A 27,961-nucleotide genomic window follows, 5' to 3' on the forward strand; every position below is an offset into this window, starting at 1 on the left:
CCTCCCGCGCGGCGCTTTACGGTACCTTGCTTCGGCACTGTCGCGCGGCAGCGGCCAGGCGGGCCAATGGGGAGCCGCGTCCGCCGGAAGGGGCCGCAAAGCGCGGGCGGGGCGGCACGTGTGAGGAGGGCGGAGGAGAGCGGAGGAGAGCGGCGGGGACCGGCGGTGCGCGGCGGGCAGGCGGTTCCACCGGAGCTCCCCTACCTCGCGGTCCCCTCGCGCCCGGCTGCGTCTTCCCGGGCAGTGTCACTGGGCCTGGTCTGGGGATCGCTGGGGAGCCGGGCCGGGGCGGCGGGCGCCCAGGCCCAGTGAACCGCCGTTTTGCCTAGCGAAGCCTCTGCGTAGACCGGGCGGCGGGCGACCTCTTCTGGTCCCGCACCGCCCACCTAGGGACGGGCGACCGCCGCTGGGAAGGGTTTAACTCCGTGTTAACCGGTGTCGAGGGAAGCGGAGGCTTTCTGTTCCTGGCGTGGTTAGCAAGGGAGCCGCGGCGTTCCGGTAACGCTGTCTCTTGCTCCGTTTGCAGTGTTGGCGGAATGGAAACCAAGGGTAGAAAGAAGTTCGTGAGGAAGAGCGGAAAAGCACCTCTTGGAAAAGTGCCACACGGGAAGAGGAAATTTAAAAAAGATAATGGTAAGAAGGCAAAGGCTGCCTAATGGGAGTCCTGGCTGAGCGATTATTGTTGTGCGCAGGCATGCTTGAACTTCATTTTTTATCGTGGTGAACTTACCTCATGAAGTGACTAGCTTGGTAGATGAGTGAAGAGAAATGGATGTTGTCTACCTGGAGTTCAGTAAGGCTTTTGACAGTGTCTCCCATAAGATCCTTGCAGAGGTCCTGATGAATTATGGGCTGGATGAGCAGACAGCGATGTAGATTGAAAACTGGCTGAATGGCTGGGTCCAGAGGGTGGTGATCAATGGCACAAAGTCTAGTTGGAGGCTGGTGCTAGCAGTGTGCCCCAGGAGTCACTAGTGGGTCCAGTCCTGTTTAGTGGCTTTGCTGTTGATCTGGATGATGGTGCAGAGTGTACCACCAGCAAGTTTACCAATGACACGGAACTGGAAGGAGTAGCTGATGCACCAGAGGTTGTACTGCCCTCCAGAGGGGCCTCAGCGGGCTGGAGAAATGGGCTGATGGGAACCTCTTGAAGTTCAACAAGGAGTGAAGGGCAAAGTCCTGCACCTGGCGGGGAGCACCCCCATGCACTAGTACATGTTGTGGGCTAACGACCTTTGCAGAAAAGGCCCTGGGGATCACAAATTTGAACATAAGGCAGCAATGTGCCTTTGTGGCAAAGGCAGCTAAGTGGATCCTGGGCTGCATTAGGAGGAGCGCTGCCAACAGGTTGAGGGAGGTGATCCTTGCCCTCTCCTCAGCACTGGTGAGGCCACACCTGGAATGCTCTGTCCAGTTCTGGGTTCCCCAGTACAAGAGAGACATGGACATACTGGAGAGAGCCCAGCAAAGGGCCACGAACATGGTGAAGGGTCTGGAGCATTTCTTCTGTGAGGAAAGGCTGAGAGAGCTGGGACTGTTCAGTCTGGAGAAGGGAAGGATGAGGGGGATCTTGTCAATGTATACAAATACCTGGAGGGGAGATGCAAAGACAGAGCCAGGCTAGTTTCAGTGGCATCCAGTGACAGGATCAAAGGCATTGGGCACAAACTGAAACACAGGAGGTTCCCTTGTGAACATCAGGAAAGACTTCTTTACTGTGAGGATGACCAAGCACTGGCACATGTTGCCCAGGGAGGTGGTGGAGTCAGTCACCACCTTGGAGACAGTCAAAACCTGCTCAAACATGGTCTTGGGCCACCAGCTTTGGGTGGCTCTGCATGAGCAGGAGGGTTGGATCAGAAGACCTCCAGAGGTCCCTTCCAGCCTGAGTCATTCTATGATTCTATCTTGCAGTCAAAACTACTGACTGTATGATCAAATAACCTGGAAAAAGTAAAGCTGAAATTCTTTAAATAGATTGCATTGCAAGTCCTTCAGCTCTATTTGATTGACCTGAAATAGTCTTTTAGTTAAAAATTTGAAGTTGATAACTTTTTGATTCTGGGCTTTGCTTTCTCACATTAACAAAAAGTTTATTTGAGAGTTGAAGGTAGGGTGTGTGAAGTGCTGTGGCTTAGGATTGAGAAGATACCTTTCAGTGTTTGCTGTCTTCGGCTTAAAACAGATGATGTCAAAACAGCTCTGACCATAAACTGTGAAGAGATGATTTGGGGATTGATGACTTTGATATTAGGGGTAGCGAAATTTTTAATTTAGACTAATCCTTTTTATGCCTGGGCCATTTTACTGCTGCCCAGAAAATAATGCCTGGGCAAAACTTCCCTAGGGAAAACTGGGACACCCAGGGACTGCAGTGAGAACAGCGTCTTTGGGAAGCATGTAAGAATTATTGTTATATATATAATTGTTATTACAAAGTAGTTTAACTCTTGTTACAGTGATTTGTTATTTTGAAGCAACTTTAGCTCTAGGATAACATTTTAATTTCTGTTTTCCTGGTTAATAGATTCAGGTCCACCAAAGAAACTTCTTAACAAAGGAGATGAGGAGGGAAAGCCTAAACCAATTTCCAATAAATTTGTGAAAGGACAGTTAAGACCTGGAAGAGCTAGTGTCAAACAATTCAAGAATAAACAGCAATCAGAAAAGCTTGCAAAGAAGAGGAAGCTCCAGGATGGTGAAGAGGGAGGTGAGCAGATTTTTAAGCCTGGATATCAATGGAAACTAGGTTTGGGGAAACACGTTGTTCATCTAGGTCTTCCCCTTCCCCCCTGCCTCGTTATCACCTGTCCAAATTGGCTCAATGACTCCCAAGTTTACTTCACATTTAATCTTTGCTGTGGAAAAATTTACTTCACCTGACTAAGCTTGAGGCCAAAGTCATGAAAATCAACAGTTACGGATTTTCTTGGAAGTCAAAAGTAAAGATGCAGTAGCAAATTTAAATAATTGGTATGCCATCATAAAGCTATAATTATTTTAATGTCAGCGTTAAGTGGCTAGCTTGAAACTGGCTGTTTTCACACAAATTTAGAAACTACAGATTTTTTCATAGACTGTTTTAGAAACCTAATCCTCTATTCTAAAAGTACTGGCGATAAAATTTGGAACACCAAAATTCATTAAACAAAGTTGATTATTCTTTATATTATTGTTTCTGTGGTCCAAACTATCTAGTCACTTTTTTTTTTTTTTTAAGGACATCATCGGTATTATAACTGCTTTTTACATTGTACATCTTTTTTAACTTTGTTTCTGGTACATGAGAACTTCATGTTGTTCCTTCCTCTGCTGTGAAGCAAAGCTCCACTGGGACAGTTAAACAGCACTGTAAGATGAGAAGTGGAATGTTATGTGAGGGATTCTGAAGTTCTGCAAAAAAATACTAGTTGTTTGAAGGACAGTAGAAGGTGTTGAGTATTTTCTTGTTGCTGTCACATGTTTGCAGAATGGCTTCGCATGGAATATGCACTAGAAGTCTGGAAATGTAATAGCAACAGAATGTTCATATTAAGCTGCTTTAAAAAAACCCAACACAACCACAAACAAACCTTTAAATGTTGTCCATAAGAATAACTGAAAGTTGCTGTGTATTACACAGCGGTGGTGCTCTCAAAGCAAAGTGTTACTGGTTTTGCTTGTCACTATTACTTTAGGAGAGTGATAGAAAATATCAATAATGTGCTTTGTAAAAGGAGAGCATGGTTTTTTGGATGGGTGAGACAGTTAAGTGCATGCGGTGCTTTAAGGTCTAAAAATTTAAAGCTGGGTCTTTAATGTTCCATATAGATGTAATAGTTGGCATGACTTGCTTCTGTGAAACTATATAATATAAGATGATGGTTTTTGTCAAGGTATGAATAAAACTAAAATCAGATACTTGAAGTTTTTCCATAACTCATTCATGTCACTTTCTATAAAGTTACCTTAACTGAGTTTGTTGTGTGGCAGTGTACAGCTGTTGTATAGTAAAATCCCATGCTTAAGGAATTTGAGTAAAAAGATTAAGCATGTAAAAAGGCTTTAATATTTTTCCTTTCTCTGAGATTTCAGATACGTATCTTTTGAGTTAGGGCTCTTCTTTTAAGAGAGGGAAAAGGTATGTATGAGTACAGGATGAACTAAAAAGGGAGAATTACCTCAGGCAGTCATAGGCTGCTACCTAGGTGCATCCTGAGGCAATTTTCAAGCTATTAAGAGGTTTACAATGCATCCTTTGACAGAGCTTTGAGGAAAAATTGGGTTTGCTTTGTTCTTCCAGTATTCTAGAAGTGGATTACTAGCCTAGCATACTTACTAAGTATTTATGCTTTCATGTTGGCTAGCTGAGTAGCTGCAGGCAAAGCTCCTGAATAGTTAGCAGTTCAAGTCACAGAGGTGCCAGACTTTATACTGCTAAAGGATTCCATTGCTTCTCTTTTATTGACTCTAGAAAATGTATTTATTTTTGTCTTCAGGGTCAGATTCTAAGAAGCTGAAATGGAATGACTTAAAAAAGAAAAGGAAGGAGTTAAAGCAAACCAGACAACTTAATGATAAAAGTAATTATGACATAATTGTAAAATCAAAGCAAATATGGGAAAGTGTGAGAAGGTAATAATGATTTTTTTTTTCTTTCATTCAGTTGGCTTTTAATCATAAGTTGCAAGAAGACTCTCTTTCTCCTCTTGTAATTATATGAAGCTATATTTCCACAGTGAAATTCCATGGGTGAATGATAACATCATATGCAATTCTGTTCAAGCATGGTTCAAGCAGAGTGTGGTGACCCATAGTGCTAGAAATGTCTGGATTGAGCTCACTTGTACTTTAGACTAAAATTTGTGAGTAAATGCTTAAAGAGTTGTCTTAGTTTTTGAATCCTGAAGCACAGAGCATGTACTGATTCAGCCTGATCTTTCACTGGGATCACTTCATGAGTTTTTTGTGGAGGTTTGTATACTTTCTGTGGGCAGGTGTAATTCTAGAACTAGGGCCCCAAATCAGAAGGAGGAGTTAATTTTACTTGCTCTAAGTGTCCATGCTTAGCAGTTTTGGCTGTAAGTTTCTTACAGATCTTTGGATCTGTAAGCAACTCTGGCTGCAGATTTGAGTATGTTCTTTTTAATAATATTGTTACTCAGAAAAGAATTAATTTTCAAGTGTTGAAATCTGGTTTGGTTTCTAAGAACTGAAACAGCTTAATTACATCTGTCTTCAGGTCTAATGAATGACAGTGTAAACATGGATTAGCAGGAGCTAACTTAATTTTATTTTGTACTGTCTTGCTTCTTAATTTATAGATGTAAGTGAAACATACTACAAAAAACCTGCTTCCTCAATTAAGATTGTTTTGCTTTTTTTTTTGCTTGTAGGAAGAAGTGCGATAAGGAGAAGCGAGAAAAACTAATGAATGAACTACAGAAGCTTCTTCATGGAAAAATTAAAAGCGTAAGAAAAACTAATGCTGTAGTGCACAAATTTACAAAAGCTTCTTTAAAGAATGGTGAAATATAAATGAACTTTTAATAAGGTAGTACTAACCTGTTCTTCCAAAAGCTACTGGGAATTTTTTTTAAACTGTGAGTAAAAAGAACAAAAACAGGGTTGAAAGGCTGCGTTTGGCACCTGGATTTCAGGACAGTAGTCTTGGGATGCTTTGTTTATCAGCTGGCTATTATAAGGCTGTCTGTTTTGCCAAGGAGTTTTAGTCCAGTGAAATTCTGTGTTAATTGAAGTTCAAAACCAGCCACTCAGAGTTTTGATTAATTACAATTGTTGCTTTGTGGCTTTCTTTAAGAGACGTTAATGTCCTGATACTTAACTATACCAAATAGTCTTTCCGTTTAATTCTTGAAACATATAACTTTGCAGTGAAATAAATGTTGGATTTTAAAATGATTCTTGGTGTTCCATGCTGAAGTGGAACTGTATCGTCACACTCACTCTGAAATTACAAAGAACATGAGAGAAAACGAGATACAATTTCATGGTTCCCCTTCAGTATTGAAACCTGGATGCATGTTCTTAATTGTCAGCAACTGCAAGTATTGTCTATATTTTGTTTGACAGAGTACTTATAAAGCAGTAAAAAAACCTTAAAACTTAATTTGTTATAAACAGGTAACTACTTTTATAATTGGCATTACATGCTACATGTGGCATAAAACTATATCAGAGAGGAAGTGCATTAAAACAAGTTTGATGCATAATGCCATTTGAACGGCCTAGGATAATGAAATATATCTGTCCTGTAGCTGGCGTTTGCGCATGATTCAACTCGAGTGATCCAGTGCTTTATTCAGTATGGTAATGAGAAGCAAAGGCAAGAGACATTTGAAGAATTGAAAGGTACTTTATTCCCATTTACATTTTACCTATATGCTTCTCTACTGTTAGGATGCATTAGAACAAGCCATATTATTTTCTCTTGAATATTTTTAACTTTCTGCTGAACTGATACATCATTCCTAGTGAGCTCTTAAAACTTACTTAAATAATGGCATCTTGTTTTATAGAGTTAATGTAGTGAAAAATCAAACCAGCTGAATGTTTTTCCCTTCTTCTAGGTAGCCTAGTAGAGTTGAGCAAGTCAAAATATTCCAGAAATATTGTGAAGAAGTTTCTTATGTATGGGTAAGTATGAAGTGACTTTGCTTAGCTGTGTTGCATTGTGAATGCTGCCCTTAATCTATAGTGCATAAATAAAAAAATATGTCTCTGGAAAATCTTTATAGTAGTGACAAGACAGGAGAGTGTCTGGTATTGCTAACAGCAGTTTTCCTTTTGCAAAAAATAAAGCTAAAGCTGTACACATTGAGGAAAATATATGCCAAAAAAGCTCAAATATGTGCTTGAAGTTGGTCTTTGCCTTATGCAAAAAACTGGCTTGTAAAAATTTTCTTTGCTCAGTGTTTCAGGAAGGCATCCTTTATTCTGTAGAATTTATCCAGTGGCTTCTTTTCTTTGCCTCAAAATGCCTTATGATTTCTCTAGCTTCCTGGCTTTCTCACCGTGTTTTCATAAATGCCATAAAGCTGATCCAGATGCATATATTTCCTGGGTTCTATGGTAAAACTTATCACCTAAATGTGCTTCCAAAAAAACCCCACTATTGATAGGTCAGCTTATCCCTAAAGTTTTAACTCTTGCTAACTGTCTTTCCCTGTGAAACAGGACAAAACCACAAGTTGCAGAAATAATAAAAAGTTTTAAAGGCCATGTGAAAAAAATGCTCCGTCATGCCGAAGCATCTGCTGTAGTGGAATATGCATATAATGACAAAGCCATTCTGGAGCAGAGGAATATGCTGACAGAAGAACTATATGGGAACACTTTCCAGGTCTACAAGGTGACATTTCAGTACTTTCTAGTCTAAGGTGTTTTCGCATCTAAAGTATTGTGTTAGTAATACCTTACCTATCTTAGCTACTATTTCTTTTGATTAAATTTCTTACTGTCAGCTGTCCAAATGTAGTCTAGTTAGCATGTTTAAATGTTATGATTACTTGTGTATTTATGTTCTAGGTTGTTGTGTTTTTTCAGTTTGAACTATGTAAAACGTATTATGTTCATGTATGAGCTTGCTTTGCTCCATCGAAGACAGTCTAATGTATAGTTGCAGTTATCACAGCGTCATAGTGCCTAGCCTGAAGTAGTCACCCTTGCTGAGATAAGATTTCAGCGTAATTCCCCATTAAAGCTGTAGGTAGCTTTTGTGTCCTAACTGCCTTATGTCTCATGAGACATGAGTGTGGGCAGAATGTGCCTGTATCTATATACAGTATGCCATTTAGGCCAAATTTTTGGCTTTGTTTTCTTTTGCCATGGAGACTATGGGACTTGAGTCCAGACTGTCTTGAAACTATTTAGATGTAGATCCTCACCAGGCAGTGGGAACCTTTTTAAAAAGTACAGCCTCCTTTCTTTTGACTTCTGTTGTTTCTTCTTTCCTGCTGACTTGGAAAGTTGGTTTCCATTAGGGGCACAAATAGTTTTATTTGCTACAAAGTACAAAATTGTTTTATGCAGTTATTAACTACATTAGAGTGACTTTTGAACCCCAGTGTACGACACAGCACACTTACCCAAGATTTCTGTTAAAATTGTATAAGAAATTAACAGCTCATTTCTGAACCATATTGCTATTTTTTCTTTACAGGTTATTACAAGTTTTAGTAAAGCATTTTGCAGCACTGTAATAGAAAGGTGTGTTTGTGGGCTGTAATTTGTACAGGGAGTAAAACAGCCTCAGAAATCAAGTGCAGTGTTAGCTTCCATCATTCTACCATTCTTGGCATGAGTGCTTCAAGTAGTCTTGCATTGTGGTGCAAACCTGAGACTCAACAGTATGTGGGTTTATAAGAAATTACTATGTAATCCTCAACGAGACATGGAATTTCTTGGAGTTTTGAAATATGTAGTTCACTTTTCCCCCTCCTGCCTCCAGCTCTCCACCCTCCCCTTCCCCTCCCAGCAGGGACTGTTAGAAATACATTTCTTCTAATTTTCTATCTAGTCAGACTGTTCTCCTAACAACAGATTCTTTTACAAGAGTTATCAGTGTAATTGCTCAGATGAGATACCAGGAAGTACTTCTGTATTTAAGGTATATGGTATATATTCCTCCTCTCTGCTGTTCTTGAGCTGGAATTTCCTGGGCCTTGGTTAACTTCTCAGTTCATTGACTTGTTGCTGTGTTGCCCTCTGACGCATGCATACTGTCATGCAGGATTTCTGCTTAGCTCAGGAGTCCCTTAACACAGTGTCAGTTTTGTGTATTTTACCGTGTATTTGACAGTCTCATGAAGAGCTGACCATAACTGGCAAAAACCAGTTCAGACCATAGAAGTATCTTTTGTTTGCTAATGGTGAATATTCAATTTGTAGAAACTTAAGTATACAGCTTCTGACACACTCCAAGTAGATAAGCTTTTTATTTTTAAAATTGTAAAATCTGTTAGTTTTGCAGAAAATTCATTTTGTTTCTGATATTGTTGATGAATTTTGATTGGAAAGGGACTAAAGATTATGATTTTCTATGAACTCTGATGCTTACTGGGAACAATTAAACCTCTGATTGTGCATTCATTTCAGACACCAGTTGTCCCAACACTGGATAAAGTGTTAGAAGCCCAGCCTGAAAAGAGGGAGGCCATCTTGGATGAAATGAAACAGATCCTTACACCAATGGCACAAAAGTAAGGACAAAAATTGATATAAGGTGTGACAATCTAGCATGAACTGGTTTGTTTCTGACATACAAACAGACAGTGATATTGATACTCTTTTAAGCTTTAACATTGCTGTGTTGTATAGTGAGCATCTATGGATTTTGTCGAAAGTGTCATAACGAATATCTTATCTTAATTTTGAACTCCACTTCTATAAACTAAAGTGTCCCCTGCCCCAGTCAAACAATTGGTAGAAATCCCACAGTGTGGTGTATATAATACATTATTGGATAAGCTTCTCCAGTGGTCTTTAGGAGAAGATATTTTGCTAGTTTTAGAATTTGTAAGTTTTGGTAGAATCTTCTGCATACTGTAAATACCAAACATCTAATCCAGAATGTCTGTGTGTTTTCTGCACACCACACTGCATAACTTTTTAAATACAAATGACATATTGGTAGCTTATGTTAAAATCATTACTTGTGGGGGACTTTTTGCTTATTTTCCTCTTCCCAAATACAGAGAGGCTGTGATAAAGCACTCACTGGTACATAAAGTATTTTTGGACTTTTTCACTTATGCTCTTCCGAAACAAAGACACGTAAGTATGTTTTGTTTGGTTTTTGTCTTCTTTTGCCTTTCAGTGGAAAGTTTTTAATCTTGTCGTGAAAGTGTTGTAAGGTTGCTAGACAAAAATACACATCTTACATTTAAAGAGTTTTACACATCTGGTGATTCCAGGTAGATGACTGGAGAGTAGTGTTGTATGGAGATTTACAGTCACAGTGAACTTTCACACTAAAGCAATAGTGTTTGAGACATTTGAATTAAAAAAGGAAAAAAAATATCTAATGGATTGACTTTGATGTTTTCTCTTTTCATGCTAAATGGTCCTTCTCAATAGCTGGGGAATAATTAAAGCCAGGGACATTGCTTCCATTAGTTTAGCTTTCCAGTGTGTAGTTTCTTAACCACTTCTAGCCATTGACCAAAAAGCTCTTGATCAAAATACAATCAGATTGGCCCCTTCTGTCAGCAGCTAAAACTTTTGTCTTCTGCCTCCTCCTTACCAAGCATATGGCTTGTATCACTATGTCTGCATTAAATTCCAGTTTAAGCTTACCCTGGCCATTCTTGCAAAAACTAGGCCTAAATCCATCTGTGTGATGTCACATTGTATAAGCTGGTATCCTACTTGCCTTCATCTGTCTTCAGGCTGTGTCCATCAGCCTCACCCAGGTTCTGCAGTTCAGCACCATCTCATTCCAGGCCAGGCAGACCCTCTTAGACTTGGTGTCTCTTACCTAGTTCTGCTGGACTGGACTCCTGAACTGTTCTGTGTTACTGTAAACAAACCCAAAGCTAAGGGTAGTGAGGTGGACTATTCGTGGCCTATTCCAAGTCCAGATCTTACCTAATGAAATGTTCCCGTGCATGGTTTCATGTAATGCTTTGTCAGAGAAAGCTTCTGGACTCACAGTCTTGTGTCAATCAGGGGAGTAAGGGTGTACCTCTTCCTCCTTGCTTGGCTTTTTGTGCAGACATGGTAGCATATGGATATTCTCTTTTGGGTTTGGAAACCCCTTTCGTAGATCTGTTTCTGCCTGTGCATACAGCTAGTGACACCAATCATGTTGTGACTGAGCAGTTTCTAAATAAATGGTAAAATGCTTGGAACCTTTGACTAGGATAGAAAGGGAGATAGGTGGGAGCTTCATGTCCAAGAAATCTATCAGATAATAACAGAAGTAGTATCTAGTAACCCGGGAGGGGTTTTTTCAGTTTGGTTTAGTTTTTCTTTTTTGGCTGATGGTGTTGTCAGATGACTTCAGAACCTCATTCCTTTGATATAAAGACTAACTTTTGGCTGAGTCTCATCTTATCTGATTTATAACATCACCTGGTGCTTAAATGACCTTTTAGTTCTTCTTGCTTTCAATACTTTGTATGTATAAACAAATTACATCACCTTCAAAGATTTTCTTCCTAAATGAATGGTTGTCTTTGTCTCCTCTAATTTCTGTCTAAGTTCTGAGCACCCTTCCTTGAATTTTCTGCAGTAGGACAACTGACAAGCTTCAATACAGTTCTGGTTTCATAGGATGAGTATGATAAACAGTGTAGTTTTGAAGGGAGAAAGCTTATGTCATTTACAGTGTTTTGGACTCCTTGTGAGGCTGTTTTCCATAGGTCTAGGCAATGAGAGTGGTTCTGTAGAGCCAGTGATGCTCTCTATGGTGTTGTGGGCAGACAAAAAAATCCTTTCATGGCCTCGCCAACCCACCTTGAGATTTCTCAGGCCTTTTCTTTCACCTTTTTCTTCCCCAGGAAATGATAGAAGCTATCAGAGAGGCTGTCATCTACCTGGCGCACACTCATGATGGAGCCCGAGTAGCGATGCACTGCTTATGGCATGGTACTCCCAAGGTATTGTTTGGTTTCTGTCTACCCAGTCCTCTTTGACAATAGTCTAGTCTGAGACTGTGAATATGATTGCTCATGTGGGTCCTTCTGCCAGCACACATTTTGATGCAGTTAAGTATTTGAGAGCAAGGTTAAAAAGTGGCCTAGCTTTACCTGTTGGCAAATGTAAGCAGTAGTTTTTTGTGAATCAAATGCTTTCATTAGAACTTTTATAGTGGAAGCATCTCCTTTTATTTTTAGCAGGGTTCTTGGAGATGACACATAAAACTTTTCCATTTTAAGATTATTGGCCATTCATTCATCCCAGAGATTTCTTAATGCAGGTGAAACTGGCATAGGATAGTAAAAACTTCAAAATGTGGAACGATGTTTGGGTTTGGAATGCCAAGACTTAGAAAATGGTATAGGTACTGTGTTCCTTCTGCTGATACAGTATGCTGAAATACTTTAGGTGTAATGTATGTCATCATCTCTTGGAAATACTGTAATGCTGCCTATCTTTTTCTGTATTAAAAAAAAAAAAGACAACTTAAGAAAATAGTCTGCTTGTTAAAAAGCACAGAAAAAAATATGAAGTTGCTAGGATCTAGGGGTAGTAATGGGTCTAAAGAAGCCTGAGCAGTGATTGCAAGAGCCAAGAGGAAACTTTCTGCCAAAAAAATCTTGCTAGGAAAGGGGTTTCGCAACAGGCTAGAGTCCCTGATACTTTAAAGCTTCAGGTACTGTTGAGTAAGTTTCTTTCCAAATGAAGGGTTGAAGTGCATTCTTCTTCTGTAAGTAATGAACAAGATATGGGTGAACATATGTGGTTGGTTGGGCGGTTTTTTGTTGTTGGTTTATTTTGTTTTGTTTTGTTTTTCTCCAAGTTGCCCTTTGTGGCATCTCCCATTGGTGGGCTGGACTTGTAAACATATCACAGAACCTCCCTGGGATTGATTCTTTCACAGTTCAGGTTTAACTCTTCACACTATTTCTAGGTGTTGACTAATAGTACAAATGCGAGACTTTGGTAAATAGCCTTTGCTTTAGTAAGCAAATTGAAGGTTATCTTTTTGAAGGTGTAAATAACAATTTAGTTGCTCAGAGTCACTGCCATTATAGGCTCATTCAAGTTCTTGTTTCATTTTGGATAGGACAGAAAAGTCATTGTGAAAACTATGAAGACATATATTGAAAAAATAGCAACGGTGAGTGTTCGTTAACCATTTATTTAGTCTCTGAAACACAAGTGATTTGAGAGAGGCTAATTTGAATGTCCTTTGGTAGTGGAAACAACTATGAGGTCTTAGTAAAACTAGGTTTAAAATAGTGGTGATTTATTAGATAATATGAAATATATTGAACTTTATGGCATATTTAGAGACATACTGAGAAGCTTCATTGTGGGCACTATACGTAGTACAATCCTTTAAAGTAGCTGAGTTAATTGTAAGTCCTAAATTTTTTTCTACAATGTTTTTTTTTGAGTCCAACTTTATATTGCATCTTCATATGGTTCATTGGTTAGTTCTCCTTGGTTGGGAGTAAAATAACATGTATACAAAAGAGGAACAAAAATTAAGATGTGTTGGGGATGTCATTGGAAAGGCCATTTGAATGTCCATATTTCCTATAAGATGCTCAATAATTTTAAGTCAGGAAGCTTCAAAATGAATTAATGCTGAAGTGGCATACAATGGAAGAAGTCTGTATTTAATTTTTTTCTGAGTAACGTGTCTGGAGACTGCAGCACCAATAGAATAACAGTTGCAACCAGATTTCATAGTGCTGGGCAAAACTGCAACTGTGAAGAAAAGCTTTTTAAACTTTTTCCCTTCCTGGTTGCTCTGTTGTTCTGTTTACTAGTATTTGACGTTGGCTCAATCAGTGGTCTCCAAACTTTTTTTATCATGCAACCCTGAGCATGCATCCCTAATATATGTATATTTATGTATAAATTATGTACATGTACTACTGTACTAGTATACGTTATAAAATATACACAGAAATAGAAATTTGAAAAGGATAAGATAAAGATAACCAGTGGTTATTTTTATATATTAATGGTAGAAAAAAATATTTTCTTCCTGCACCACAATGGATTGTCTTGTGCATCCCACTGTGGAGGCCACTGGTCTAAGTAATGTTTCTCTCTGTAATTTTCTAGTACCAGAATAAAGGAGCTGTTATATTTTATAAAATATGTATTACATAGAAATATGAGACAGTGGGTAAATAGTCACTAAAACAACACTGGAGCACTGAAGGTCTGGCTTCACTTTGATGTAGAGTCTCACTAACATACAAGTGGATTGGGTTGTGCCCTTTTGAGTATGCTAGATACTTGCTCTCCAACAGTGCGGTAGAGACTGTATGGCTCATTGCAGAGACATGATCTCCAGAAATACGGTATGTGATTTATCTCAGTTTTAAGCAAATCCACCACAGAAATAAATTCTCTATGTAATGTTCCTGCAAGGCAAATCCTATTATTTCAAATTATGATTATACAATAGGATTAGGTTAATAGCTTGGATGCAGTAAAGCAGTATATCAACTTATTATGGCAGATCAGCTTAATCTACCTTTGTTTCAAAAACATGCTTCTCTTAACAAGCCTTGCTTTCAGAGAGAGCTTAAATGTTGGGCTTCTCTCATTCTATGACAGTAGACAGAATTTGCTTGTGGTTCATGTTGTGTCTTGTTTGAGACAGAGTCTTAGAAATACTGATTCTAAGTCAATTGGTATATTCATAGATCTTGACTGCATGTGGTTCTGATGTCTCATCTTTGCAGGGTGAATTTTCTCATCTGGTCTTGCTGGCAGCATTTGATTGCATCGATGACACTAAACTCGTGAAACAGTTAATTATATCAGTAAGTAATTGAATTTTTCCTAAAAAAGCATACTAAATAGTGTCACAAGTGTGTTTGTCAGTGTATAGGAGGATGACAGTAGGAATCCCATCTGCTTTTTTCAAACCATTTAATTCCTTTCCACCTTTCTGTTTCATTATGTTTGTGTATCGTATTTTTTTCTTTTCATAGAAGACCTCAGCACTTTCATATGTTCTCTTCAGTTATTGATTTGCATTGGTTTTTAAGCTAGATTCAATGCTTGCTGACAATGACCCTTTTTGTATATGTTCCTTCTGGTTAATGGATGTCTGGAATCTCTTTAAAGTCAATGTCTTTGTTACAGAAGTTTGAGCTCTGCTGGTGTTTCAAGAGATTACATTGGTAGAAAATTTCAGAATGAGGGTGTCACCTTATCCATTTTACAGGCAAACCAAGAATATCTGTGCCTAGAATGTCCTTATTGTGCAAACTTACTGTAAAAAAGGTTGTTTAGCACATTTAGCTCTTTTCTTTTGCAGAAGTAGCATTGTGGAAAGTGCTACTTCAAGATAAACTGTAGTAAACTTTCAGGAACACAGCAACAGGCCTGGATATAGTATACCATGACTTCAAACAAGAAAAAGTACTTTGAGATTTTTTGTTGGATGCTGAAACCATTAACTCACATTAATTCTCAAAACTTGACATTTTTACTTAATGTGTTGATAATTGAATGACAACTAACATTCTGGATAAAATCCATGTAATATTTTTATCTTGCTTCCAAAATGGATACAGATAGATATCTGAAACATGAGAGCACTCTAGCTGCTTTGCTTCACCTACATGGAACTGCAGAATGAACAGGAAGGGTAGCATGATCTAGTCTGCATCTGCTTCCTTTCAGAATGCCCCATTTCCCCACCTTCCTTCCAAAAATTATTTAATAGGGTTTCATAAAGTGTTTAGACTTAAGATTATGTTTACATGCAAATTTTATCACTTCTAAGATTTTTTTTAATCTGTAAATTACCATAAAGTTATGTTTTCACACTGATAAAAGAGACTTCATAGTGCACAATTAATTTTCATGCAAGCAAAATAATTAATGTTGATGTATAAGTTGTGACGTGCTTATAGTACTACTTATGCTATAGCTTTAGGACTGAGGGGTTGAGAGGTGGTGGCAAGGAGGTAAAGATAAGGCAAATCCTTTGGATGTGGAGGATGCATATGAGGAGAATGTGGTTATGATGAAGCTTGCTTTAAAAAATTTGAACAGTTCTTCCATTGAATAACTTTGTATAGGAGGGGTATTGGGGTTTTGTACCCTAGCATGGAGATTTGGCCTTCAGTCTGTGCCTCTCTAATGGGTGTGGAGAGATGACAGCATCCCAGTGTGGAGATGGCTTTTGTTTCTGGGGTATATCGGCTGTAATCACAGCTGGGTTTTGTTTTCAGAGTCCAGTTTGCAATGTAACAACTTCTGGGCAAGTTCCAGGCAAGTTAGCTGTGCCAGATCAGAGCTGTCTCGGTACAAGATCATTGAGGCGTTCCTGTTACAAGCACTCTGCTTCCTGGAGGGTTTATTAGTTCAGATACTTTGTTTGGCTTTAGCTGAGCTTCCAAGGTGTCATTTAATTCCTGAATCATCTGCAGTTTTCCACCATCTGGGATCAAAGATAATGGAGTGTTTAGTGTTTTGTCATCCTACTGTATTAATCTGGACAGAAGACTAAAGGAGAATAAGGAGGAGTGGCCTTCACACATACAAAACTGGCCCATCTGGTTTTATATGTGGTCAGGAGCAGGGAAAGGATGTCAGGGAAAAGGGAAAAAAAAAAATCACATAAGATCAAAACCAGCTCTTCCGATGGTGAATGAAATCTAGTAGCAGAGGATGGGTGGAAGCATCTAGAAATCAAGCATTGAAGCATACTCTATAGAAGAATCCAACCCTTAAAATTATCTTAAGGAGCAGTTAAATTTCTAAAACACCTTATACTGATTATCATTCTGTCCATACTAAAATATAGCTTAAGGAATGTAAGGAAAATAATAAAGATTTTGGGGGGATAAAAAGCAGTGTTTGGACAAATCTTTTTTGTAGTATTATAAAACTGATCACTTATGCGGATTGGCAGAATGGCTAGGAATTTGCAGGTAAGGGAGGGTTTTAAGCTCTTTAAATCCTTTGAGGAAGTCTTTCCTTCTCACGTTCTCTCAGCTCCATGGAGTCTTAATCCAGGACCAAAGAATATGTGTGGTGCTTTAAACCTTTGTATGTGATTGGAACTGTACATTGTGAGCTTGGCATGTGTCAGGGTTCAAGCAGATTTTAGCAGAAATCCCTCTTTTTCAGGAGGACTCCAAGCAGGCAGTGCTAGGGAGACATTACCAACAAGAGACAGCATGTCTGTGTTGTTTAGAGTTTCTCCCAGTACTTTCTCACAGTTCTGGCACTGAAAGGGTCCAAATTCTCTAATTTATCAGAATAATGGAATCAGTGGGGGACATATACTTTTGGAGGATTTAATGAAAAAATGTATATTATCGTTTATGCAAAATGGCTGTGTTATACGTTGATTTCAAAGTGCAGATGATATTTGTGTTTATTTGTACTAAACTTAAGTATTTGCTTTACCTGTTTTAAGTTTTTGAAATATTTCAGCACTTTTGTTATCCATTTAATTGAACTTCACATACATCTCAATCTGCATGTACTGGCTGAGAAGACAGAAAATGGTTTTGGTTTGGAATTATTTTCCTCAGAAAAAATTCCCCCCCCACCCCATGCCTGGGAGTGTGAAGGTTACCATAATAGGTTTTTATTCATAGTTACAATGCTGCATCATGATGATGTTCATCTCAGTTTACCAAAACTCATTTTACCTAGGTTTAAGCAATATTTTTGAAATAAGAATGTTGTCTTACCATTTCCTGCCAGCTTCCAACTACCTTTCTCTGTTTCTCTTCCCCTCAAAGACAACCAGCCAGGCGCCATATTAATAAAGGGTGACATTGGTTTAAATTATTCTATTTATCTTTTTCTAGGTGTTGCTGGAAGGATTTTCATGGGGGGGAAAGGGAGTTTTAATATCTATGGCCTGCAAAATACGCTGAAAGTGCCCAGAGCTCTGTACAGCCGTCCTTTGCTTTGATAATCACAAATTTTATATGTATATTAAAGGTTGCCAGGAGTGGTTTATCATAATGGTCAAGAGTATCTGGATGGTATTCAGGATTCTCCAGTGCTGCTTGGAACTTGGATAAAATGCATGTTGCTGTATGAAAGTGCATTTGTTGAGAAGCTGACAAAATTTTGCGTACTAACAGATGGGCTAATACAGATGCTTCCATGTGAATATAACAGCATGCTTCTATAAGGAAGAAAACTCCCCTGCATATTAAAGCATTTCTTCCTCAGCTGTATTAGTGCACAAGTGTATGAGGTGTATCAGTTTAAGATGGACTTTTCCTTCCCATGGACTGAAATTACTGTCTAGGTACTTATGTACACTGTCTTGAAAGTCAGCGTAGTATCAGTGTTTACTCTTAGGTGATGTGGTAGGTGATCCTTTTTATGCCTGGTTTGCTGAGGTTATAACTTTTACTGAGATTATACTTGTGCAGCATATGACATACCAGAATATGTGTTGTTCTTTATACTTGCATGTATCAGTGAAAACAAATCCTGTCCTTCTGTAGTATTTTCTAATCGGTGATATTGACGCATCTGATGTACACATTTTAAACCTTAATTTTTTCTTTATTTCTCTCACTTCTCCAAACTTTCATTCTGATTAGAGGTTTTTATTTAATTTCACAAGCAGATATGAATCTTATTCAGGGTGTGTAGTTTTCTTTTCTTAAGCTTTGCATTTGAAGTTAATCAGTAATTATGGCTAAAAACTATTATTTCATTAATGTTTTGTTGCTGTTTGTTTACTTCTACAGGAAATAAATGCTTCTTTGCCCAATATAATAAACAACAAATATGGAAAGAAGGTCTTGTTGTACTTGCTAAGTCCTAGAGACCCTGCACATTTTGTTCCAGAAATCATCACGCTTCTGCAACAGGGAGATGGAAATGCCTATAGGTAACATATGAAGGTTAAGTTGTTTTCCCTAGAGTCCAGAAGAGTTCACGCAACTTTCTGTCATGATCGATTTAATTTCAGCTTTTCTTCATAACATATCTAAGTAATGTAAATATATAAAAATAATACAGAAGTATTATTAGATATGTTAATCTGTAGTCCTTATTTTTGCATTTTTGGCTTAAAGTTCATATATGATGGTTGGTGACCAGCAATGTATTGGTGATCAGCAATCTACCCCCTTTGTAAAGGGCAAAAATTGTGATGTGTTCTTTGTTTAAACTCATATATCAAATTTGGCGTAGCAGAAGATTTTTTCATATGCATTATTGGTGGTTTGAGTTGCATAAAAATATATCTCAAAATCTAGCAATAAAAATGGAAATTGTTCATCTGAATTCAGTCTCTGGTATTGACATTGATGCTTATCAGTTTTTGAAGAAGGAGCAATTTTAGATTATTAGTGAGCTGTTTAAGAAATACATCTCAGTAGTTGAGATAACAGAATGAATAGAAAATCAACAGAGGTTAAATTATTGTGAAACAGAGGGAACAAAAATGCTTTATTTTGATCTTCCAGTAATTTATAGCAGTCTGAAATAGCGTATATGTTCTGAATTTCTTGTTGCTCGGTGGGCATGCAAAGCAAGTCTTCTACAGCAATGTGCTGTCTCTTTCATCAGTAAGAAGAATACTGAACTCCGCCGTCGTGAACTCCTGGAAGCTATTTCCTCACCTTTGCTAGAATATTTGCAAGAACACACCCAAGAAGTAGTGATAGACAAATCTACCTTTGTCTTGGTTGCTGACATCTTAAGAACAGCTCTTGGTGACATCCAGCCTGCACTAGATGCCATTGCGAATTTAGCAGCAGAAGAGCTGGTTCCAGGTGGCCATGATGGGCAGGTAATGTAACAGAGGACAAGGTGCTGAAATCTTTGTAAATGCACAGAGCATTTGCTTATTTGGTTCTACTAAAATGAAGTCGGCTCACTTTTTCCTTTACATAAGATGTCAACACACTGCCCTGATAGCACTCATACATTAGACGTGATCTCTGTTTTCTGACATTTTCCTTTCATAGTTTATTATTATTGCATCTGGAGTGATGAAGGCTTCAGCCAGCATTTCATCTGAGTAGTAGAGCAAAGTACTTCATGATCTTGAATTTTCAGAACGGCTTTAAACACTTAGTGGGAAGGTAGCTGACAATCATGTTACACAGTCTCTCTTTTAATGTTATCGCTATGCAGTCAAGCAGTTAGTAAATTTTGATAGTTCATTTGACTGTTTACACTGAGAATGATAGGGTCTCTTAGCTTTCAGGTATGTGTATCTCCATGCAATGAAAGATCTTAGATAATAGCTGTTTGTCTTTACAGTAATAGCTGTTTGTCTTTACAGTATGACCTTCCCTTCAAAGTGTGCCCCTCCCCTATTTTCTTGAGTTAAGCCCAGTCAGATACTGTCTGTAGACTGGAAAACAAAAAATGCTGTGTACACTATATTTAAGATAGATGCCCTCCAGATTTTTGTAGATATTCTGAATTTGCTCTGTCTTTCCCTTTCTTTAAGATGCACATTTTGTAGAATTCCATATGAACTAGTCAAGTTTTCTGTGATTTTCTGTGAACCATACTGTAGTGAATTTTCAAGTCTGTGAAAATGTGGAAAGTCTGGAAGTTCTTATAGAGGCAGCTAGACCAAGAGATTCCGCTCAGTAAGCATGAAGTCCTTAAAGGGGTGGATGAAACATTGGTTGATAAGGTTTATATATCTGAAAGTCAGATTTTACAGGGAAGGTGGTAAAAAATAAACTGGTCAATTTAAATAAGTATTCCGATACTTGCATCAGACTTGTTGATATTTGCATAGGTGATGACTAAATGGATCAGTGTGATGTGGTGTCCGAGGGCAGAATGGATAAAGCAAGCAGGAATATTTATGGACAGACGTAACTGTATTTTGAAACATTATCATTAAATACTTTGGGTTTGTTTTGGTTTGTTTTTTCCCCTTAAAGCTTCACATTGCAGAGCATCCAGCAGGCCATCTAGTTTTGAAATGGTTAATAGAGCAAGATGAAAAAATGAGACAGAATGGAAAAGAAGGTATGTTGGAAATTCAGCTTTATTTGATCAAATTATAACCAGAGTCAACAGTTATCTGACGTAAAATAAGATTGCTGCATTTATTTCTTTGAATATACTAATGTATGGAAAATTTAACATATAACATGTTTATAACATTAACATATTTAATATATTAACATATAATTTAACATATGCAATAACAAGATAATTGCTTCTATGTTTTTGCTGTTGTGAGTTGTTATATGAACAGAATGCCAGCGATACAGTTGCTTTTTCTGCAAAGCAAGTACTGGTCTGTTTTTTTTTTCTCATGGGTGTACTGTGTATTTGGGACAGGGTTCATTTCTGTGCTTAAAATGTCTTGATAAGTTTGCTAAATTGCACAGCAATTTAAGGGACAGTAATAGAAAAAGTAAAGTCTTTCTAACAGGAAGACTTGTTTCATTAGTGCTTGTGACCCAAACTGTAATCTTTACTGTGTTCATTAGTGTTGCTGGGTTAATGCTTTATCACTGTTGTTACAATAATTCATGCACAAAAATAGGACATCTTTGCTATTTTATATCCCAGAAGGCAGAGATTGGGCACAGATGTTCTCATCTTAATTTAGCTTTTAAACTTATTTTATTACATAACTGTAAAATCTCGTGTGAAAGCTGTATCCTAATAGAGATGACTTTCTCATACAAAAACCTCAAAAAATGAAAGGAAGTGGGCATGGCGTAGTATAATCTGGAGGGAACTTCTCTGTGTGTAGGGAGCTTTTTTCTTTGTAGAATTATCAGACCTTGTTAAATTTTTTTTTTTGTTTTCTTCGTACTACGTTCAGGTATCCGCTTTTTCCTTTAAAAGTAAGAGTTAGTTGGGCTTTATTAAATATTTCTGAAAGGAGGCTGCTTTGCTACTCCTCGAGTGGATGATTGAAAATGTGCAATGGGAAGTTTTATGTGAGTGTCTTTCAGCGAGTATCCTAACTGAGATGATGATAGTTTTCTGGATTTATTTCTGCTAACATTGCACAATTCCCATTTTAAACACAAGCTCTTCCCTTTGATTTCTTTATTTTCCTACAAAGAATGCACCATTAATAATTGTTGCTCTGAGTTTATGGAATTGGCATTAAAAAACAATCAAATTGTTATCACGTAGGGAACAAGTTGAATAAAAACTGACCTGTACTTGAGATGGAATTCTGATCTGAAGTGACAGTGAAAAATAGTTTTCAGTGTTTGTTTGGAGGTTGTAGTTTGTTGCAGTTGGGTGAGGTTTTGTGGGTTGCTTACTGAAGTTTGCTCAGTGTACAAGTTGTAAGAGCAGTTTTCCTGAAGTTCAGTTCTTCAAATTCAGCTGGGGACTTGCGGTCAGCCTAGGTTCTTTCTTTTGTATATGCCATTAGTGTAACAAATCCGCAAGTCAACTTAGGCTTTCAAACCTACTGAGGAAATAGAGCCCTATAGCATCAGTACAGCTGAAAGGAGAAAGGTTCCTAGTGGTTTTCATGCATCAATAAAGGATTAGCTCTAAAGTTTTAATTAATTTCATCTGTGCAAATTCTATCTCTTCAGTTGTAGAGTCGGGTGCTTAAAAACAGCATTTTTCAGCAGAGGTATTGTATGTATTAGTATACTGCATATAATTCTCCTGAGTTGGTGTTATCAAGTTCTCTCTTTGGAGTGGATGCTTTCTTTAAGACTTGAATAGCCTTTGACACCCTTTTAAAAAAGAAGCAGCAAGTTTGTCTGCTTTGTACTAGTAAAATGTGGCACAGTGCTGCTGTTGTCTAATTTCAGGCAATACTTGGAAGCAGTCAAACATCTATAAAGGTATTCATTGCATTGAATAGTCAATTAATTTGAGAGCGCAAAACTTTGTGAATACTTGGTGGCTAAAAACTATTGGATTAAATCACAAGTGCAGAGAACTTTTAACAGGCTTCTTTATATAAAGATACTGTCTGCTTTTTTTTCTTCTCCCTACTGCTTTCCCACATTTTACAGTTTGCTTTGGAAGAACATTGGTGGAACGTGTTGGTATTGAGAATATGAAGACCTGGGCAGAAGTAAATCGAGGTGCCATTATTCTTTGTTGGTATGTAAGGCACATGGCTATTTCTGATTAGGTTCCAGTGTTAATTTCTTGAACAGCTAAGAGAACATCTTTTTCTACCAGCAAAATGCCATTTTTTGCTCAATGCGTACTGTCTTTCATGCCACAGGTAAGTCTGCGACAGAACAGGGTTCTGGAAAAATTCAAACCAGAGTTTGCATAGGTTGTTTCTTGAGCTCAGGCTATTGTAGTACTAGGAATTAGGTCAATGTTGGAAAATCATAGAATCATAGAATCATTTAGGTTGGAAAAGACTTTTAAGATAGATTAAAATTAAAATTTTAAGATAGATTTAAATTCAGATTAAAAATAAAATTTATTTTTAAAATTGTGCCTACCATGTCTTGTTTTACAAGCACAAAATTCTCGAAAGAGCAGTCCTAAAATAATTAAGTCTGAAATACCTGTGACTGGCGGCAGCATACAAGAATCCAGATTTTTGTGTGTGTGTGTGTGTGTGACCTACTGCTTTGTTTGATGCCTTAATTATGGAGCCTAAGTATGTCTCATACTGAAGTAGAAAAGTGTTTGGAATAGACCGTACAAAAGAATAGACCATGCAAAGGCTTATGATGAGCTAGCTGGCTCACAACTTCAAAGCAGTGAACTGTGCAACTAGTGAGATCAGAAAAGACCCCACAGGAGTTTGAGTAACAACATTTTGTTTTATCAAATGCCAACAGCTGTGTTAATCATCGCTGTTTTCACTTTGTAACTACCTGTCAGTGTCAGGTCATAGAAACCCAAGGTTTTGTCCTAGCCCGAAGTGTGTGGTCTGTCTTCTGGAACTGCTGGGTCAGCATTGCACTGAGCCAAAATCAGCAAACAATTCAAACAGACAACATGATTTTGAGAAACAAAAACCTCTTCTCTCTTTTTTCCACCCCACTTCTCCCTTTCCTAAAGTTACTTTAGATTCCCTGTAGTTTGCTTTCCATCTCTGCTCTTTATGATTTCAGAGTGAGGCTACTTTGATGTTCATGGTCTTTTGCAAGGTGAATCAAAAGCTGTTTCAACTAATAGGACTTCTGTCAGTTAATGTGAGTTTAATTCTAACTTTGTTTAGTCATTATCATTCAGAGCACTAGTGAGAAGAATTGGTAGTAGAAGAGTAGTTGCAATCCAGATACATAACGAGTTTACACAACATCGTAACCATATGGATCTGGTTAAGATTGTTCAGCTGCTAAAATGGTAACGCTTCTTTGCCTTTCATAACAGGCCTTTAGAATTCAATAAATGCACTTAATGCCTTTAAGTTATCTGATTCTGTGCACAAATGTTCAGTAGAGATTTGTTATAAAGGATTGTTCGCTGATGGTGTATTAATGCTTCAACTTTTTTCCCCTAACTCAAGGCTGAGGAGATTCACTTAACATGTGGTGTTGCTGGTTTATGTACTAAGCTATTTTGATTGTCCAAATAAAGTTGCGAAGTGAATTAGTGGAATATTTTCCATGTATAACATTTTAATAACTGTTTGGCTATCACTGTGACAACAGTCTCTTAATAAGTTTTGAAGACTTGCAGAAAAAACAGGAAACTACTAATTGCTTATTAGCGAAAACCAGCACAGGAGTGGAATATTTTATGGAAAAGACTGTGAGGAATGTCAGTCTTTCCCTCTCTCTGCTATTACTCATGGCACTACAGGTTGGGACTTCAACAAGTGTGCTTTGTTACCAAGCAGGGGAGCTTACCCCCCAGATTGGCAGTTGAACATTTTTCACCAATACTGAAACTCACGTTAACAGGAAAGAGAGATAAAAAGTGTTGGGGAGGAGTGTTTGTTTGTTTGCTGGAATTTTGTTTTTAGGGTTTTTTAAAAAATTTTAATTAAATTTGAATCCTTTGTAGTTTGAACTTCTCTTGATGACTCTTTAGGCATGATGCCCTTTTGTTTAGGCAGCTGAAAACACACAAACATAACCAGCTGCTTTTGTTCCTTTTCATGTGACACCTGCTTAACTCGTTAACACACAGTAATTAATCTCATCTTTGTTTAACTGCATGCATTGAAGTCAAGACATTACCTATATCATACAGCAATGATAAATTTAGTTTAGCCTGGTATAGATAATAACTGCAAAATTTTTTTACATAAAATAATTTCGGATTTTTAAAAAACCTTATTTAAAAAAAAATGTTCAGATACTACTTTTGTCATAAAGAAGCTCAGATCCCTCAGACAGAGGTGATTTTCAGATGCTGCCAGTTCTCCCTGAAGCTGTGATTGATTTTTGTGGTGGTGTTGGCTTTCAGAAGCCATCTGTCACTTACATGCAGATCTGAAACTCAGAATTACCCAGTCAGTCCATTTGAAGATTTTGGGCTTTCTAGTCTTTTAAGCTTATTCACCAGTTATGAGCAGTTCATTGTGAGTGCTTGATTGCTTAGTTACCTGGTATCCTCTGGACCCTCTCCTTTCATTGCCCTACTTGCTTTTAATTTTATTTTTATAAAAAAATCTGGGGGCTGTTTCTGACCTAGTACAAGCATGAAGAGTCCTACAGTAATGAGAGTGCTTTTTGCAGACATTACAATCCATCTTAGTGGAAGTGTTGTAAGTACTTGAATGTAATGGATGCTGGTCTACTTAGATTTCTATATCTGACCCTCTCCTCAGCATTTTTGAATTTGTGAATAATGTGTAATATCAGGGTAGAAAATGGATAAAAATGTACTTCACCAGATGACTTATTGATTTCCATATGTCATTTCTGTAACCTGTAGAAGTTACATTTTATATCCACAAAATACATAGGTGCCTGCTTACTGGATCTTAGAAGAACTTCCATAATAATACAAAAAAAACCCCAAACCTATGTTGGTCTTTTGGCTGTATTACCAGACATGTAGATGTTCTGTATTAAAAATACAGTGTCTTGAAATATCTGTGGATACCAAGAGTTTGAAGGCAGCTTCACATGTATAGCTGTTGGCAGATGAAATTAATTTTTAGAAATACATAAAATGCAGAGTGGCTTGCTACTTTTTATGCTCTTTGTCCCTGGTGGTGAACCATGTGAATTTCTCCATGTTAAGTATGGATGCGTTCAGCACATCCTTTGTCAGTACTCTTGACTTTCTTGCTGTTACCAGTGGTACATGGTTCACAGAAAAGGTAAGAAGTATCACCCTCACCTGTGCTGAATTTAGTTTTAAAGAAGGCTTCATGATTAAATAGTACTTTCATAGCTGAAAGTGTAACAGAAGTTGCTGCTAGAAGTTGTTAGTTATAGTCATAGAAATAAATCTAGGAATAAGGTTCCTGAAAATGGGAATGTTGTCAGATGGGCATTCCGTGCTTTACTGCCTATAGTGTTGCCATCCTGCACAGGATTTAGATGCCTAAGGAGACAAAATTTAAATCTCACCTTAAGCTTCATTAATTCCTTTTATGTCTTACTCAGTTCAGCTTGCCATGTCCAGTCATTGTTAAAAAGTAGGCAAGAAATAAGCTTTTAGGTAGCTGCAAATTTCGGAGCTGTTCAGAAGAATCCTAGGGATTATAAAGACTTGTAACATCATGCAGCCTGCTTGTAGCAAATTAGGTGTGCCATTACCTCTACTGATTTTGTATTCTAATCCAAGAAGCTTTCACTGTTACCTGAAGGAAGGGGAGAAGGAGAATCACTGCCTAGGTTGATCTGGATAGCACAGAAGCTTTCTTTTCTAATAGTATTTTACAACTTACAATGAATTTCCTTGTTTCTGAGGAAGAAAAGTTATCTGGGAAATCTGGTTAGTTTTCCAAAAGTAGTATCTAAAGAACAGAAAGTGCTTGATGTGTATTAGATGTACTTCACTGCATCCAGTTTTAGGACCCCCATTACAAGAAAGGTGTCAACAACTGGAGTGAGTTTAATGGAGGGTGACCAACATAGTTGTGGGCTGGATCCCTTGGCCTGGGAGGAGAGGCTGTGGGACCAGGGCTGGTTCAGCTGGGAGAAGAGACAGCTTTGGGGGCTTTCAGCATCCACTGCACCAACAGGAGGGGATGGAGGCGAGCTGAGGTGTTCACAGCAGTGCATGGGTGGCTGGAGGGCAAGAGGTAGCAGCACAAGCTGAAGCACAAGAGGCTGAGGCTGGAGATAAAGGACAGCCCTTTTCCCCATGAGGACAGCCCAGCAGCAGGGCTGGGGCCCAGGGAGGTTAGGCTGTCTCCTGCATTGGGGGGATTTCAAGCCTGGACTGGATGAAGCCCTGAGCAGCCTGGTCTGACCCAATATTTGAACCTGACCCAATATTTGAACCTGCTTTGAGTAGAGATCTGCAGTTCCTTCCAGTCTGATTTGTTCTGTGTTGGTTGTGTTCTCACTTGGTGTTCCATGCTTTCTGGAAAGTTTTCCATCTTTTTCTAATAGCAGGTAACAGAATGTGCCCTGAACTATGTTATTCCTAAATAGTTATTGTTTCCTTACATGGACAGCTTCTTTTTTTATGACCTACATGATGACCTTTGACATCCTTGGTTTTTTTCCTGTTTTTTATAGCCTTCTCCGGAGCACTGATCAAAAAGTGGCAAATACAGTCAAAAAAGGACTGAAAAATCTTGTCCCAAAGTTGAAGCTGAATAAAAGTGTAAAAGGAGTAGAAGCATTACTGGAGAAATTGACTTCCTAGTGTAAATGAAGCTAAAAAGACAATTTACATCAATGCAACCAACTTGAGAGTTATTAAGATTTTGCACCATGGTTGTTTCAAGCAGCAGTGTATGCACTTCTAAATTAAATAATTTCTAAAACAACTTGTCTTTTATACTCATTCTGTTGTGTGCGGTAAATGGTTGTTCTCAGAGATTGAAATCTCAAGAAGATTTAAGAGCTAGTGGAAACTTCTGAACATGTAATCAAGAAGTTAAATCTTTCCTGATAACTTGCACAAGACTTGAGTCTTGTTAAAATTTGCGTGTATGCTGTCATAGTTACCACAGAAACAGAAGCATCTGTTCTGGAGATATTGTGTACTGGGCAAATACACTTGTTCTTAATCCCCTTCCTTCCTGGTTTTCCTCAAAAAACAAAGCAGAGGAACAACTCAAGTCCTATTCTTACCATGTGAAGGAGTGATGGAGGCTGTCATCCTTCAGGAACTAACAAGAATAGAATGAAAATAGTGTCTCTGACTTTTTTCAAAGAAGGTCCTGAAGGAGAAGCTGACTATTTCAAAGGACCACAGTTTGATTTTGTTTTTCTTAAGTCTTCTGAAACGTACAGACTTTTAAGCCCTAATAAACCAGAGGGAT

The 27,961-nt window shown here is 38.1% G+C and overlaps 1 protein-coding gene across 3 annotated transcripts; it reads left to right on the plus strand.

Annotated features, from left to right (window-relative positions):
• Positions 1 to 41: 41 nt before the first annotated feature.
• PUM3 (pumilio RNA binding family member 3) lies at positions 42 to 27,463 on the plus strand. 3 transcript variants are annotated; one of them, XM_030003255.2, is made up of 18 exons: positions 42 to 165; positions 527 to 633; positions 2,528 to 2,710; positions 4,479 to 4,614; positions 5,376 to 5,451; positions 6,258 to 6,351; positions 6,570 to 6,636; positions 7,177 to 7,351; positions 9,097 to 9,200; positions 9,696 to 9,774; positions 11,502 to 11,600; positions 12,731 to 12,784; positions 14,373 to 14,453; positions 18,372 to 18,514; positions 19,198 to 19,420; positions 20,538 to 20,625; positions 22,605 to 22,695; positions 27,210 to 27,463. In XM_030003255.2, exons 2-18 carry the CDS (start codon positions 537 to 539, stop codon positions 27,337 to 27,339), a joined length of 1,920 nt encoding a protein of 639 aa, XP_029859115.1. In that variant the 5' UTR covers positions 42 to 165; positions 527 to 536; the 3' UTR covers positions 27,340 to 27,463. The 3 variants fall into 3 exon arrangements, with proteins under 3 accessions (XP_029859115.1, XP_029859116.1, XP_029859118.2); XM_030003256.2 differs by having other exon boundaries at positions 150 to 172; XM_030003258.2 differs by lacking the exons at positions 42 to 165; positions 22,605 to 22,695.
• Positions 27,464 to 27,961: the final 498 nt, after the last annotated feature.

Source organism: Aquila chrysaetos, chromosome Z, assembly GCF_900496995.4.
Source record: "Aquila chrysaetos chrysaetos chromosome Z, bAquChr1.4, whole genome shotgun sequence".
NCBI classification, from domain to species: Eukaryota; Metazoa; Chordata; class Aves; order Accipitriformes; family Accipitridae; genus Aquila; species Aquila chrysaetos.

Excerpts from the sequence above, each read along its gene's own strand:
- PUM3 (XM_030003255.2), top strand. The coding sequence starts at position 537 with ATGGAAACCAAGGGTAGAAAGAAGTTCGTGAGGAAGAGCGGAAAAGCA. Across the intron at positions 11,601-12,730 it reads TATGGCATGGTACTCCCAAG|GACAGAAAAGTCATTGTGAA; the intron begins GTATTGTTTGGT and ends CATTTTGGATAG. Across the intron at positions 22,696-27,209 it reads GGTGCCATTATTCTTTGTTG|CCTTCTCCGGAGCACTGATC; the intron begins GTATGTAAGGCA and ends TGTTTTTTATAG.